General features: G+C 43.9%; 1 protein-coding gene across 4 annotated transcripts; it reads right to left on the reverse strand.

The window, feature by feature from the left end:
• Positions 1 to 783: 783 nt before the first annotated feature.
• On the reverse strand, positions 784 to 14,419 carry dnm1l (dynamin 1-like). 4 transcript variants are annotated; one of them, XM_062548362.1, is made up of 20 exons: positions 14,194 to 14,419; positions 12,710 to 12,854; positions 11,871 to 11,906; positions 11,024 to 11,070; positions 10,450 to 10,521; positions 10,158 to 10,244; positions 9,737 to 9,899; positions 9,357 to 9,477; positions 8,909 to 9,040; positions 8,451 to 8,657; positions 8,131 to 8,251; positions 7,850 to 8,005; positions 6,060 to 6,149; positions 5,855 to 5,947; positions 5,663 to 5,716; positions 5,185 to 5,259; positions 3,872 to 4,033; positions 3,302 to 3,411; positions 2,993 to 3,152; positions 784 to 1,850 (listed from the first exon to the last, which is right to left on the reverse strand). In XM_062548362.1, the coding sequence occupies exons 1-20, from the start codon at positions 14,293 to 14,295 to the stop codon at positions 1,794 to 1,796; spliced, it is 2,190 nt and encodes a 729-aa protein (XP_062404346.1). In that variant the 5' UTR covers positions 14,296 to 14,419; the 3' UTR covers positions 784 to 1,793. The 4 variants fall into 4 exon arrangements, with proteins under 4 accessions (XP_062404346.1, XP_062404348.1, XP_062404349.1 ...); XM_062548364.1 differs by lacking the exon at positions 11,871 to 11,906; XM_062548365.1 differs by lacking the exon at positions 5,185 to 5,259.
• Between the last annotated feature and the right edge of the window lie 201 nt (positions 14,420 to 14,620).

Here is a 14,620-nt window from a genome sequence, read left to right on the forward strand (position 1 = left end):
CAAGATCCAAACTATTAATACATTTCTTTGCAAGTCATTAGATAGCCATTTGATACAGACATGAGCTAAGAGCAGACATGGAGGATGGTGATGTCTAGAGACTTGTCATATAATAGGCAGAGTCCCAACAAACAGCATCATGTGGAGACTGAGCATTTGCTGAAGACAGACAGACCATATCTTGGACCTACTGTAAATGGTGACAGGACTACCATAAGAAACACTAAGCATTGTGATGGTCATTGATGAAATACCAGAAGAGTGTTACTGCTAACATCAAGCAGAGGAGCTCCAGAGCAGGACAAATGTCTTGCTTAGATGTAGCAGACAGCATAAGAGCTGACAACACATATCAAGAAAGGAGAAGCGGACGAACAAGAACAACAAACACAGGATCTGAGGTGCCGACAACAAAGAGACCACAGAGTGGAGTACGAGGATGTGAAGTACTGACTACGGGACAGAGGTCCTTTGTCCAGACTGAAAGGCCTAAGATACTGACCCAGATCTAGACAGAGACTGAAGTAACGGCCGAGTAGCCAAACGAAGTCACAGCAGGGCAAGATCAAGAGAAGAGCTCCCAAGTAGCATCGGAGAAATCATATAAGAGGTTAGAGAGATGGCAAGAACCAAAAAGAAGGAGAAGAAAGCGTGGGAATTTCAGGGTTAAGTAGTTCCTGCAGTGGTAGGAGGAGAGCATGCAGGCAGGGACAGTGACCTCACAGCAGTGTAGACCACCAGCCCTGAGGGTATCACACCCAAAGAAGAACTCAGGTACATATATGGGTTTGACAGTTATATTTATGTATGTGCGTGAGTGTATTTCAGTGAAAACTCAGGTAAATTATCAATCGCCAAAGACTGGTAGAAAAAATCATCATGATTCAATATCATGAAAAAGTGTAAGGACTGATTTGCCACATTTCTGATATTTTGTGTGCCATTTACCATGGCATACCATTTTACCACAACACAATCTACGTAGATATTGAATAACGATGGCTTTAACATTTTGCCTTCATAGGCATAATAAAACAGCTGAAATCACATGAAAAAATAAAACAAAAGGGACAACAAACGCATGTTTGCAACAATATAACCTTGATCACATTCCTGATGAACACAGCACCAGGAAGACTTAAATTAGGTGCACGCTTCCTGATAAATAACACCCTGTATGAAACATCTTTAAAGTAAACTTTCACTCTTTTTGTTCTTAAGCAAACTCTGGCACCTAACTGGAAAAAAAATGGATAAAAACAACATGTGAACAATTTGGAGAACGGTGGCATTCATGGTGAAGACAGCAAATGTTTTACCGTATATCTTTTTAATTATTATTTTACAACAGTGTTGTTTGAATGATAAAGGATCAGTGCCTTAAAATAAAACCACAAGCCAAAAGCTGAAGAGCGCACACAGGTTTCCATACTCTACCTTTAATATGAGCTACATCAGGGACCCAACATTCGTGTGAACTGTAGGCCGTTCGCAATGATAAGCCTTTCATGGTTACTTATACAACATACTTACAATTGAGAGATACCACGGGACACGTGCCTGGTGCAGGTGACCGATGAAGATAATGACGACGATGATGATGATATGCGATGCCCTTCCTGTAGTCCAACAGTCCATATATTACATAATAAAACTATGTTCAGTACACACAAATTGACACCAGTGCATTTTCAAGTTGTCCGTGCCGGGGCGCCGAGGGGGGGAGTGGGGCCTGGCCGGTGCGGGGCTTGGATGCGGGGGGGAAGTGAGGGCGAGGTCTGGAGTGGAGCTCCTCACCACAGGTGGGTTTCTCTGATCTCAGCGATCACCTGGCTGGCTTTCTGCAAGGCCTGCGAGCAAAATCAGACACGTACAACTGATCAATTCTTTTTTTTTTTTTTTTTAAACACTATTGCTAAGCTTTAATGGTTTGATGGCAAATGCCTTAGTAAACCATGTGTGGAGGACAAGGAGCGATGCATCAGCAGACAAAAAAATTATTGAAGAGAAAAACTGGAGAAAACAAGTAATACACTGTCAATAATTCACCATAAATGTTTGTTGAACAATTCGAGTCAATAACGGTCCTGCTCAGACTAAACTACAACCAGTTGCGTCTCACACCAGTCACCTGATTAATCCTGTATCTCTACTGAGAGTTCTGTGTTCTGAAAACACAGCCAACCACTATACACTTCAGCCGGGAACAGCCCTCACAATTTTGTCAGTTGTATCTGATAACAGTGCGGTAGACCAACCCTACAGGCGGCATGTGGTACTACTGGGATAAAGAGAGTTACTTCTTAGCTCTTTAACGTGGGTGTTATTGACTGTTTAATGTCACAATTGCAACCATGGTGACCAAAGAACAGACCAGTCAATCTGGATTGCGTCAACAACGGGGGGGAAAAATCGCTAAGGATTCAATCTGTCACCCAAACACACATAACGATTTCAGCCAAGCCATTTCGACCCCCTCAGACTTCCCATGATTGTTATGGAGGTTTCATCCTTTCAAAATCTGGTTTAAAAAATCTTTTCCCAGCTTTAGTCATAATTGTTGTGGTTGTTCAAAAGAGTACGTTTCACATTCTTTCTCTTGGGAGTGTCTGTGAGCCTCAGTGATGTGTAAGAGGGCCACTCCTTTGTTTTGCTTGTTCAATCTTACTGTCCTTTCATTTCTCCTTTGCCGGTCATGCACATAACTAGTTGTTTCGGAGTGGACATAGCTGTGTGCTTATGGAACAATAGAATCCTGTGCCAACAGCGTATCTCTCAGATGTTTACGATTATGATCTGGACCTTGATTCTGGGTTAGCATTTGAATAGGTCAATGTGGCGCATACTATAAATATCGGAAACAATTGTGTCAAGTGTGTTTTGACTATCATCATCCGTCCTACACACGCATCGAAGGAGACATGCTATGCTACTCTCCTGCCCACTAACAGTAAGCAAGGGTGGAGCAGCCCAGCTGGGGTCAGTCACGCACCTTCAGCATGTCAGCAGCTTCATTTCGGCGCTGGGCCATGTCCTCCGATTCGGTCAGGAGGTCGTCTAGGAGACCAGACTTGTACAGCTGACCCACCAACTCACTCTGGAGGCTGTCCTTCACATGGTTCACCAGGAAGTGCATCACAGCCTTTGGCACACTGCAATGTAGGGAAGACAAAGGTCAGGAGAAGACTGAGGTCAAAGGTCAAACATGCATGTGCATCTACAAGATCTTGGAGCATGGCCATCACCAAATTAGCATCACATTGATGGTACTAAAGGTTTAATATAATACAAATGGGTCTACCTGTCCTGGATGTTTTTGCGGACAATGAGGAAATAGGACTTAATGAGTCTTTCAATAACCTCACAGTCTCTTTGTTCCCGGGCTGAAAGCTTCCTGGCAACTGGAACAGGCTGCAAGGCAACAAGAAAGACTCACATTTAGTCACAGATTATCACAGATTGTCTCTGAGAAACGAGTAGTAAACAGGTCTTGTTTCAGGACAACAACCTTGGGTGCATTCGTTTCAAATACATTTTTATTTGAGTAATATTAACTATACTACCAGTCAAACGTTTGGGGTCACTTAGACATTTCCATTCCAGTCCATTATAGACACAATACCAGCTGAGATCAGTTGCATTGTTTCTTTAATCAGGGCAGCAGATTACATTATGTGCTTACATAATTACAAAAGGGTTCTCGACTGTTGTAGAAAGAAATGGCTGATCTTCAACGTAACCTACATAGCCCATTATCAGCAACCATTCATCCAATGTTGCAAAGGCAAATTCTGTTTACTAATCTGATATCATTTTAAAAGACTAACTGAGAAAACACTTGAGATCCCAGTGTGGGGGAGGCTATACCCACCACGTCTAAGAGGTTGACGGCATGTCCTTTCTGTGGACTTTGGAGAGGCATCAGGGCCTGTGATCTGGATCTGTCGTCCGGCATGCCGTCCTCTCCTTTCTTCAGCATGCCCCTCCAGTTGCCCGTGCCTCCATCCTGATCTCCCGGGGCCCCCCCGCCTGCCTACACACACACACACACACACACACACACACACACACACACACACGAGACATGAGGCTCAGCTATCCAACAGCAGGACACCTCGGGCCCAACTGTCAATCACAGGCAAAGTGCAAAACTTTAACTCAAGGCTTCTGGTACAATTTGCTGCATTTCTGACAGCTCCAATACCTACAGAGTTAATTCATGGATTTAATGTAAAACTAGTGAGTCATAGCTAATACAGATTAATTACTTTGTGATTTTGTCATGGTCGCCCTAGCATACCCATACCCTTAAGATAAAAGAGAATTTAAGCATAAGCCATGTATAACTAAAAACAAAGAGCTGGCCTTCAGGTATTTTCATGAGACCCCTGTCGAAATGAATTTGGACACCACTGACTTGCGCATAACCAAAGCTAAATCAAAGGAAGCAAAATCTATTTGCTAATTTCATACTAGCACCAATGGGTCAGCTCAATGCTCCCACACACCACATTTTGCACTTTGCCGTCATTTAAATAAGGCCCCTAGTCTTGTGAATGACTTAATAAATGATTAAGTCACAATGACACTCTCACATCAACGAGCCGAGCATCACAACACATCAACCCAGCGTCACACACAAACACAATCTCGTCAGCCGAGAAAAATCACCAACAAGCATTCAACAACGGCAATCGTAGAAGGTCAACCATGTATGACATGCAATGGAATGAAGACAATCCAGAATTACACTCATATAGTCCACTGAGAACCAAAAATGACTCAAAGTAAAAGGCTGTTTCTCACAGGCGGTGGATCAACGTGCAGGGCAGAGGACAACTACACTGGGTGGGAAATGGGTACACTGACAAACACTTAGGGCTCAGCTTACACACTGGAATATGCAGGTACCTCACAGTAACAACAAACAGTTGAACGGATGCCTTTTATCCTTGTTTGTTTGAGCATGCAGAGGAGACCATCATAACGTAGCCAAAAATGCCAATAACTGAAGGCCTACGGTACATTTATTTTGTCTACTGCTTAGTTAGAAGCGTCATTCTTGAGTGGGGAAATCAAGTGGAGCGTAGAGCTCCAGTTAGTGGCAACTGAGTAGTGATTAGGGGAGTAGTGGGACCATCAGACATGCGTGGGGTTCACGGTACACTAAATGCCGGTAAACACCTTCAGACCCTCGCCCTCAGCTGAGGCAGTCTGCTCGGTGGGGGACAGAGACTGGCCACCTGGACCCTTAAGGGACTAGAGGAGGAAGAAGAGAGACAGAAGAGAAGAGAAGAGAAGAGAAGAAGAGAGACAGAGCAGAGGACTGAACAGAGTTTCAAAAGAGGGTGGGGGGGGAGAGACCGGATGTCCCAAGCCCTCCTTTGACCTTTGAGAAACTATCCGAGAGAACGTTCCAAATGTCCAACAAGATATGAATCAGGACAGGAGAGACGTCACTGGGTTTGTCTCATTGTGAATATGAAACCAAGTACATATCTCAGAGAGAGAGAGAGAGAGAGAGAGAGAGAGAGAGAGAGAGAGAGAGAGAGAGAGTCACCTACAGCACAAACAAAGTGGAAGTAAAAGTGAAAGAGTGAATGTGACCGAGACAGTAGACCACAGCAGAGAGAACAAAGGGAGGTGAGACAGGAAGCAGTACCTTGTCCCGCGGCACGGCTGTGGGCAGCTCCCGCATTCGGTTACGCCTCTGCTCCTGCACACAGACCGTTTCAAAACACTCGTCACTTGTCACGGCACAACAACACTGTCCGTCTCCATTAAACTCAAATTACAGCAAATCAGCACAACTGTCCAAGTCTGTTCCGAACAAGAGAGAGTGAGAGTGACTCACCTCAATGTTGTTGTTCATCAGGCCACATGCATCAGCAAAGTCGGGATGCTTCGTGTTGATGTAAGCCAGCTCAATTGCTACCAAGTTGTGCACCTTTAACAGACACAAATTTCCCAACTGAATATGCATGGAGGCACTTACAAATTAAGAGGTGTGAGCAATGTAATGACTAGGCTACAGGAGATGACCAAAAACAGGAACTTACCATCTCATTGGTGACTGGTAACCTTTTCCTGAGGAGGGAAGTCACGACTTCCACAATGGCATCATGAAGCTTTGGAAACCTCAGCAACTCCTGTTGAGCCGTAAATGTGAATGTGCATCAGTGGGGTTGTGAATATACACCAATCTGGGCAGCACGATCAACAGCTTTTGTTGACATAAGCAGCAATACACCAAGACAGAGTGATGTACTGTAATATCAACAGCCAGACAAAGGCTACCTGTAAGTGGAATTGAACAGACCATGTAAATAAGCATCAAAGAGGCAATCAGAAATACAGAGAATACCACTAAAGTCCTTCCTTTATCCTTTCAAGAACAAAATTCCACGTGGTCTGAAATTAAACCATACTGTAGCTGAGAATTCAACTCTTAGGTGTCACTTCCTACATTGTGTTAAACTCTGGATTCCAACCACTGAATCTTCATGGGAGCCCACACAGTGTCATACAATAGATTAATGGAGGAAAAAGATGCTTTGTGCCAAGTAATATTAAATACAAAAATTAAACACATTAAAAGTGTATTAACATTTTATTATGGATTAATAAAAAAGATTTAAATCTGATGGCTGTGACAATACTATTCATGATGGCTGGATATCACTTGTTCATATCCAGAACTGGTCCAGCAGATCAAAAAGAAAGAAATTCTGGATGTCTTCTTTGAAAGGTGAGTCTCCAAATGACAATAATTCCCAAAGACAGTCCAGACTACACAAGCCCTGGAATGGTATCACTTGTTGAAACGCTTCCAGAGTCACTGGCATTTCCAAGCCCACCATGGTCAGGACACTTTGGTATGGACAGGGAAAAATCATTTCGCCATGAAACACAGACGTCCACATCTGAGGCTTGTCCAACACAATTTACATCATCCAAGCTGGCAGCAACAGTTGGTAGATCCAAGATACTGACTTTCTCTCTCGAACACCCATCTCTCTGGAACTCCTCTGTGGGGGAGACTGTGATAACGCCAGACACCGTGGCTGGCCTTCCACTTGGCACAATGAGCTCTTTGTTGCTACAGGTCTTTCTGAGGGGTTGCAGAGCGTTCAGGCACCTGAACTGGGAGTGAATCTGCTGCACTAGCTGATTGTTTCTCCTGATGAGCTCTGCTCTTCGCATGAACTGCGCCGACAGCGTCTCTGCCAGCCTGGAGGACAGGCGAGGTGAGGGCAGACCGTGCCCATGCTCCGTGATTGGGGGCAGAGTCCGCTCCAGAGGAGCGCGGCGGTGGCGTGTGGTGTGGCGGAGGCTGGTATCAAAGTCGGCATGTCCGAAGCCGTGGTCTTCCTGAGGGGGGAACTGCGGAACAGACTCCCCGCTCAAAAACCAGGAGAACCTACTGGTCAACTGACGCACGTCCTCTTGCACTCTCCGATTTTGTTCAAGTATCAGCTCGTATTGTTTGCGGTAGTCCATGGTGTTGCGATGCCGTTCCTCACACCATTCAGGAGAGGGAGAGAATGTAATCCCGGTGGAATGACTCAGCAACATCAAGTTCCATTGAAAGGTAATTTCAATGTTAACCATTGTGATGTCACAAAACAGAAACAATTCCTTGAATAGTCTTACCCCCACAAAAACTATTTTTGAAATTGTAACTCTTGCACACTCAGATTTGTAGATAAGTGTAGTGTATATGCCTGTGATTCACAGTTGGGCCTGAGGTGTCCTGCTGTTGGATAGCTAAGCCTCATGTCTCGTGTGTGTGTGTGTGTGTGTGTGTGTGTGTGTGTGTGTGTGTGTGTGTGCGTGCGTGCGTGCGTACCTGTGTGCTGTAATTGCTGCAGTGCTGGATGATCCTCTGCATCTCCTCGTGCACCAGCTCTACGCAGCGCAAGCTGGGCTCCTCCAGCCGCTTCACCTGCCTCTTCACCAGCAGCTCAAACGACACCTCTGGCACAAAGAGCGCGGGACGGGGACCCTGTCAACACACACAGACACACACACACACACACACGCACACACACACGCAGATATCAGCCAGCTGCCCCTCTGTTGCCTCCACTCCAGGGGCTGGGAAAGCAGAAAGCATTCATTAATCCCCACCGTGGCATTCCTGATAGCGGTCAGCACATCGATGGTGGTGAGGCCACCCAAAGGATCCACAGACTCCAGCGTTCTGCCAAAGGTCTCGTGGAAAATGTAGCAAATCCTGGCACCCCCACACCTGAAAGATTCATCCAATCAAAGACACGCACACACACACATACACACACACACATTAACAAAGTAGGTACAATGGCTGAGAAATACAACAGGGCAAATATTCCTGAAATGGGTTCTGCAACATTAGTGTCCAAACTTCACAGAGCCGTGCAACCTTTTGGTTGTTAGTGTCCCAATGGAAACTGAGCCAAGACACTCACAGTTCAGCGGTCTCTATATATTTGGCTGTGCCTTCGATGGTGTTGCAGTACTCTGTGGCGAATTTGGTGATGAGCTGGAGGAGGGTGGCACTCTTGTCCTCCACCGGCTCCCCATAGCTGCCGAGTAACGACTGGTACTGGGCCGCCAGCACGTTAATACGGGTCTTCAGCTCGGGCAGGCAGTCACGGATGTGATGCATCAACAATCTGACCAGGGGAAAACAGATGTTAGAATTTAAGTTTCATGTCGAGTCAGCATGCAGTGTCATGAAACTACCCTTCAACTTCTGAATACACAGTAGTGTTGTAGGGATGTACAATAATTGGACTTCATGTATAACTGATAGTACAGCAGAATTATAGAGGTGCTGGTGTGTCCACATTCACTGTGAAGCACTTTAAGTGTTGAGAAAAGTGCTATATAAATGTAACGTGTTATTGTTGCTGAAATGCTCTACCTATTTAATGTCCTGGCCAGGTACTTGGTACCATTTCTGTTAGCGAGGGATGGGTATTTCTTCTGCAAGAAGGCGTGCTCATCCCGGATGGAATCAGCTACAGATTTCTTGTTATTGATATCAAGTTGGCTCCTAAACAGGAAGAGAACAGCAATGTACTTACAAGTGACACAAATACACAAGTGATGACACAAATGTCTGACAATGAGAAACAAAATATCAAAGTATCAACATTTTAATCTCATTAGGAACGAATTTGATTTCACAATTTCTTCTTTTTTATTGACTTGATCAAATTAGGGTGCTTTCTCACGACATCATTGTAAAAAAATCATCATGCTGACGCTTATAAACAAAAGCTAGGGGGGAAATGCCTGCACTTGATTCTCATTGGGATGAGAGTACAGATGGGGATAAAGCTGTGGAGGCGCTTTACTAAAGGACTTACCTGTTTACCACACCAATTAGCCCCAGCTTGACCGGGATAACACGGCCCATAAGTACGTCCATGGCATCCGTGCCAGCATCCATCAAGTCCAGCTTTGTCACCACGGCCAATGTCCTTCGGCCTGCCAAAATGCACACACACGTACGCTAAGCTCTAGAGCAGAACGACCAGACTCACACGTGCATCATCCAGCCGGTCATGGCTTTATATGCTACCTTAAAATTACCTTACAGAGGTAAAATATCTTACAGAGTGAGAAAGAAAAAAATCTATAAGTGTGCCACCATGGAGGTGGCGTACAATACAGACAAGCGCAGAGTCGGAGGGGAGGAGAGATGCGAGAGTGATGAGGACAGCAGGCATCAGGTCTGGACACTCACCATCGGGGTCCACATCTCTGGCTACTTTGAGGGCCTCCGAGGTGGCCATGTCTGTGTTGGCGGCGGTCACTGCCAGGATGATGCAGTTGGGGTTGCTGATGTACTTGAGGATCAGCTCTCGGATCTGGAGCTCGATGTCTTTGGGCTGGTCTCCCACAGGAACCTGGGCTCACACACAGAAAACACTAACTGTATTATCTTCAGCTAGATTTACTTGGCCGACACTTCTATCCACAAACGCAAAAACATCTTTTATCTTTCATGTGAACTCAACCTATTGAACAGAATCTGGTACTTAAGTTAGCTAGTTTGAAAAAAGGGTGTTAGCCAGACAGAATGATAATGAATAATAGAATGGTGCAGGACCTGTTATGAACCTACTAATCACACTCTAATAAGACATAATAACAAGTTGCAATACCTTTGTAATGCCAGGCAAGTCTACAAGTGTCAGGTTGACAACATGGGGGGAGAAGACCTTCAGGTGGATAGGCTCATCACTGATACCCTGCAGAAAATACAATATTAAAATCAATAGACACTCATTCAAATGTAACACATTTCAATTTTAACTCATTCAAATCCACAATGACTATAATTTCATGATTTGGCATAAGAATGTGGACTATAGTTAATGGAACCACTTGGTGATAAGTTGTGTGCCAAAATAAAGTAGGTCACTACATTCAGTAGATAAGAGTATAAAGTCATACCTTGTTATTGCCAGAGATCCTTTCGGTTTCAGTTTCAATTTCTTGCCTGATTTCATCAAAGTTTGCGTAAATCTAATGGACAAAGACATTTTTCTGATGTGACATGGTGGAGATTTTCAAAATGTTGCTGTACTAAATCCATCTGGTTATCATATTTCCATTTACCAATACAGTTTCCGAAACAAAAGCCAAGGCTCTAAAATAGCCACTGTAAGATATGGGGCAGTATCAGTGCTATGTATAGATCACTACATAACATTGTGTGTTGAGGCATGAAGAGGTTAGCTACAGCCACAGAACGTTTGCACACGTCACTGTTTTGCTCCATTCCTTTCTTGAGGTTATTAGATTCACAGCTTCCCATTTCACAACCAAGTGCAGAAGCGTCCTTAAAGACAGGGCTTCAGGCAGACAATAATAAAGCTATGCTGGATACAATAAACAGAGCCCTCTTTCATCTGTCAATGTAAAACCTGTGGATAAAAAAGACCAAATGTGTGTGCTTTGGTGGCTCTTAGATTAACATATTTTGTTCAGGAGGGATGGGAGCGATCATGGCTTGGTCTGAAGGTACCTTGTTTTTGGTGTGTAGAAATTTCCCCCATTCTTCGCCATCAATACCTTTGGAAAATAAAGAACCATGAGTTACTCAGTCCCCCAAATATTCCACAGTGTCATGGGGAACAGGTCCCACAACACCAGCCATGGCAAAAACACTGTCATCATGTTAAAAGGCCTCTGGGGATCTAGCCTACTTGTTTGTTCAGCTGGTCTGGGATATCTTTCTGCGCTAAAAGGACAACAACCCTGTTTACAAGTTCATCGCTGGATAGACAAACAGTGTGACAAAAGGATTGCTAACAGACATAGCTTTGTGACAAGCCAAAGCGCAGTGCATCATGGCAAAAAAAAAGTAGGGTAAAAGAGACAAGGAAGTACTGGATAATGTGATACTTCCTTTCTCACATATGCTATGCTAAATATCGCTAGGCTACAGGGGCATACAAAGCACATGACTGCAGTTAGTCAGGCTAGCAATAAAATAAAATGAAAAAAATCTGAGAGGAGGTTACTTCAATGTGGTTATGGACATATTCAAGGCATTGTGTGAATCCATCCACTACCGACTACGCTCCCCAGCTTAGCTATGGACTCCATAAGTTCCATTATTTCACCCCATTTATCTCAAGAATAAATGTAAATGTAACAATCACACTAAATCTTTTACATTTAGCATGATTTGACTCCTCTGATTCAATTTAGTAAACTAGGCTAGGCAACTAAGACTAAGCATTAAACAAAGAAAAAAGAGGAGAGAATAGAACTAAATAATGGTTGCGGGATGAGGGCAAATAAAGTGAGTTCAGTCCAAAAGCTGCTCAACACAAACCAATAAGGGCAAGGAACAAGGAAAAGGAAACCTTTGTAAAGGCGTTCATTTTTCCACGCATTGGACTCTGCAGTTTGAGAGAGATGACAAGGAAAACAACGGTTAGGCTTGGTGCAGCAGCTCTCAGGGCACCATATGCAGCCAAGCCAGAAGCAGCCCTTTGGGTCATTATGAGAGCTCAAAGGTACACTGTTAAGTCACACAGTTACTGTAGGCTTTTACAGTATCTACACTCCCCCACTGAGCAGCAGCACACTACCAGCTGGCTATATAGGCTAGCAAATGTCTTCTGTGTTGGACTGAAATTGAAGTGTTGCATCAATCTCCACTTCTGAGGACAGCGTTGGAAGACATCTCTAAAGATAAAAATGCATGGTTATTTATGAGTCCCTGTCCGTGCATTTACAGATGCTGACATCCTGGAATTCCTGGAATTAACACATTCCCAAAAATTATAGGAAAATGGTTGCCTCGGTCATCTATTGAACAATAACCTCAATTAGATGTAGTATCAGGAATATTTTGACAAAGCCACATTCTTTAGGCCTCTTAAAAGTCAAACATCAAGGTCACTTTTCTTTCTGATGCGGTCTCTTACATAAACTATTGTGGTGACAGGTCTACAGCACTGACCTGCAGGCCAGCCACAAAAAAACCTGAGTCAGTGTCAGTCACAGTGACAAAGGACAAAATACCAAATACAAAGGGCATACACAGGCCTGTCCTGAACACACCATGTGCTGACATGCACACACACATTCAGACACCTTTCCCATTTCAGTCACATCTCACCAGACCAGACTTTACACATCATACAAAACAACATTATGAAACATGACGGCAGACAGCTGGTCTCACGTATACTAGTACCATTTTCTTCGCCAGTCTTCCTTCGATCCTCTGGGTCGACATGGACGAGCTGTAAGATTAGGGGTCTGCGTGTGACGATGCCAGTGCCACGGGGTAAAACGTCTCTGCCAACCAGACTCTCCAACACGGAGCTCTTTCCACTGCTCTGTAAATGACAAACAAAAACATGAACTCACAAAAGTTCATCAACTTCAAACCTCAAAGAGTAGGATTTAGTGAAAATCAAATAAGCTAAAGCTAAAGCTTTTAACATGGCACCATCACAACGTTAATAGCATGGGAACAGACTCATAAACAAATATGCTGGCATTCGCTCACTGTCCTTGTGACACTGTGATGCTTTCGTTTGGGTGCCAAAGGGCCAGACAGACACATCCTCTTAGCAGTCCAGTGAAAGTGCAAGAATAAGCCGTCCCCTTAAACCCATCATGACAAGAATACACTTACTCGATGCCCCAAAAGACATGCAAATCCTTTCTCTTAAAATGCGTGCCATGGCACACTCCATTCCATCTCAGTATGCACAATGCATGCACTTCATTTAAGCGCTTAAAACAATCCACATAATAATCAAATAGCTCCTGTTGATGGCTCAGATGCGAATACACTTTGAAATGAATACACCTTAGAAGAGCATTTGTTATGGAAGGTTTAGTGACTGCATCATGTGGTAATGTCCATTTCAGATGATGACCAGTGCTCTAATTCCATCACGATATCAAGGAATGTATAGCTCACACACAGCATATCTTCCACATGTTTATTATACATCATATCACGCAAGTTTTAGTAACAATGTCAAGAAGCAATTACACTACAACTGGGCTATTCTCTTAACCCAAGAAACATTGTGAACGGTGTAATCATCCTCATACTGTACATCGTCATACAATTCACTGAAACAAGACAGCACTGTCCTACTTTTTAAAAAGGGTCCTGTCCTTCACCTATGGTTGTTATCCAATATGAACAGCTGTGCTCTCACGCATGCACTATAGTCAGATCAGATGCTGGGGTACAGTGTCGCATCGTTCATAGCTTGCTAACATTAGCTACCGGCTCTGGTAGCTAACCGAAGATGCATATCCGCAATGCCAAAATTGCTGCTTTAAAATGTGTAATGCATACAGATTAAAACCCATTGTAATGATCCCAGAGGTCATCCGAAAACTAATTACAAACGTGTACAGTAGACATAAGTTTGTTACAGTTAGGACAGGGTAATTCCATGACCACGACCACCAGCTAGCTTGTTCTTAGCAAGTTACCATGTTGTGTCAAGTGTCAAACGCAGAGCAAGTCCATACTGTAGAGATAACGTTAGCTAGCAGGTGACGCACAAGTCTCTTCAAAAATTGTGGCTAAACTTTTAACTACCATGTTTATAGACAAGAAATTGAGACGTTATAAAGTAAGTGATTCCAGGTTGACTCTTATTGCCATCAAATGCATCATAACGTTACCGTTGGCTAGCTATCCCTTACCTGCGTCCCAACCACAGCTATTTGTGGCAGCTGAATTATGTCTGCTCCGACCGTATTGAAAACATCTTGGAGTTTGTTTATGACTGGAATAAGGGCCTCCATGTTTCCAAAAACGGGTACCAGTAGAAAATTAATGGACTAGCTAAAACAGCTACCCTGCTAAATACAGCACAAAGTCATCCAATGTCCCTCACAGCGCCACCATTTAACCAAACCGGCCTGCCGAAGAACTGCGTAGATAAGAGTATGGTGCATTCTGGGACTTTGAGTTGTCAGGTTGAGTAAACGAGTCACTGAAACTAAACTCCAAACTACATTTCCAAGCAATAGCTCTGCACTGAATACAACCTGCCTACACAACAGTAACTAGGGAGGTCCAAAATATTATTATAGGGATGCATGCAAGGTTAAAAAGAAAGGGGGAAAA

This window comes from Sardina pilchardus, chromosome 10, assembly GCF_963854185.1.
Source record: "Sardina pilchardus chromosome 10, fSarPil1.1, whole genome shotgun sequence".
Taxonomy (NCBI): domain Eukaryota; kingdom Metazoa; phylum Chordata; class Actinopteri; order Clupeiformes; family Clupeidae; genus Sardina; species Sardina pilchardus.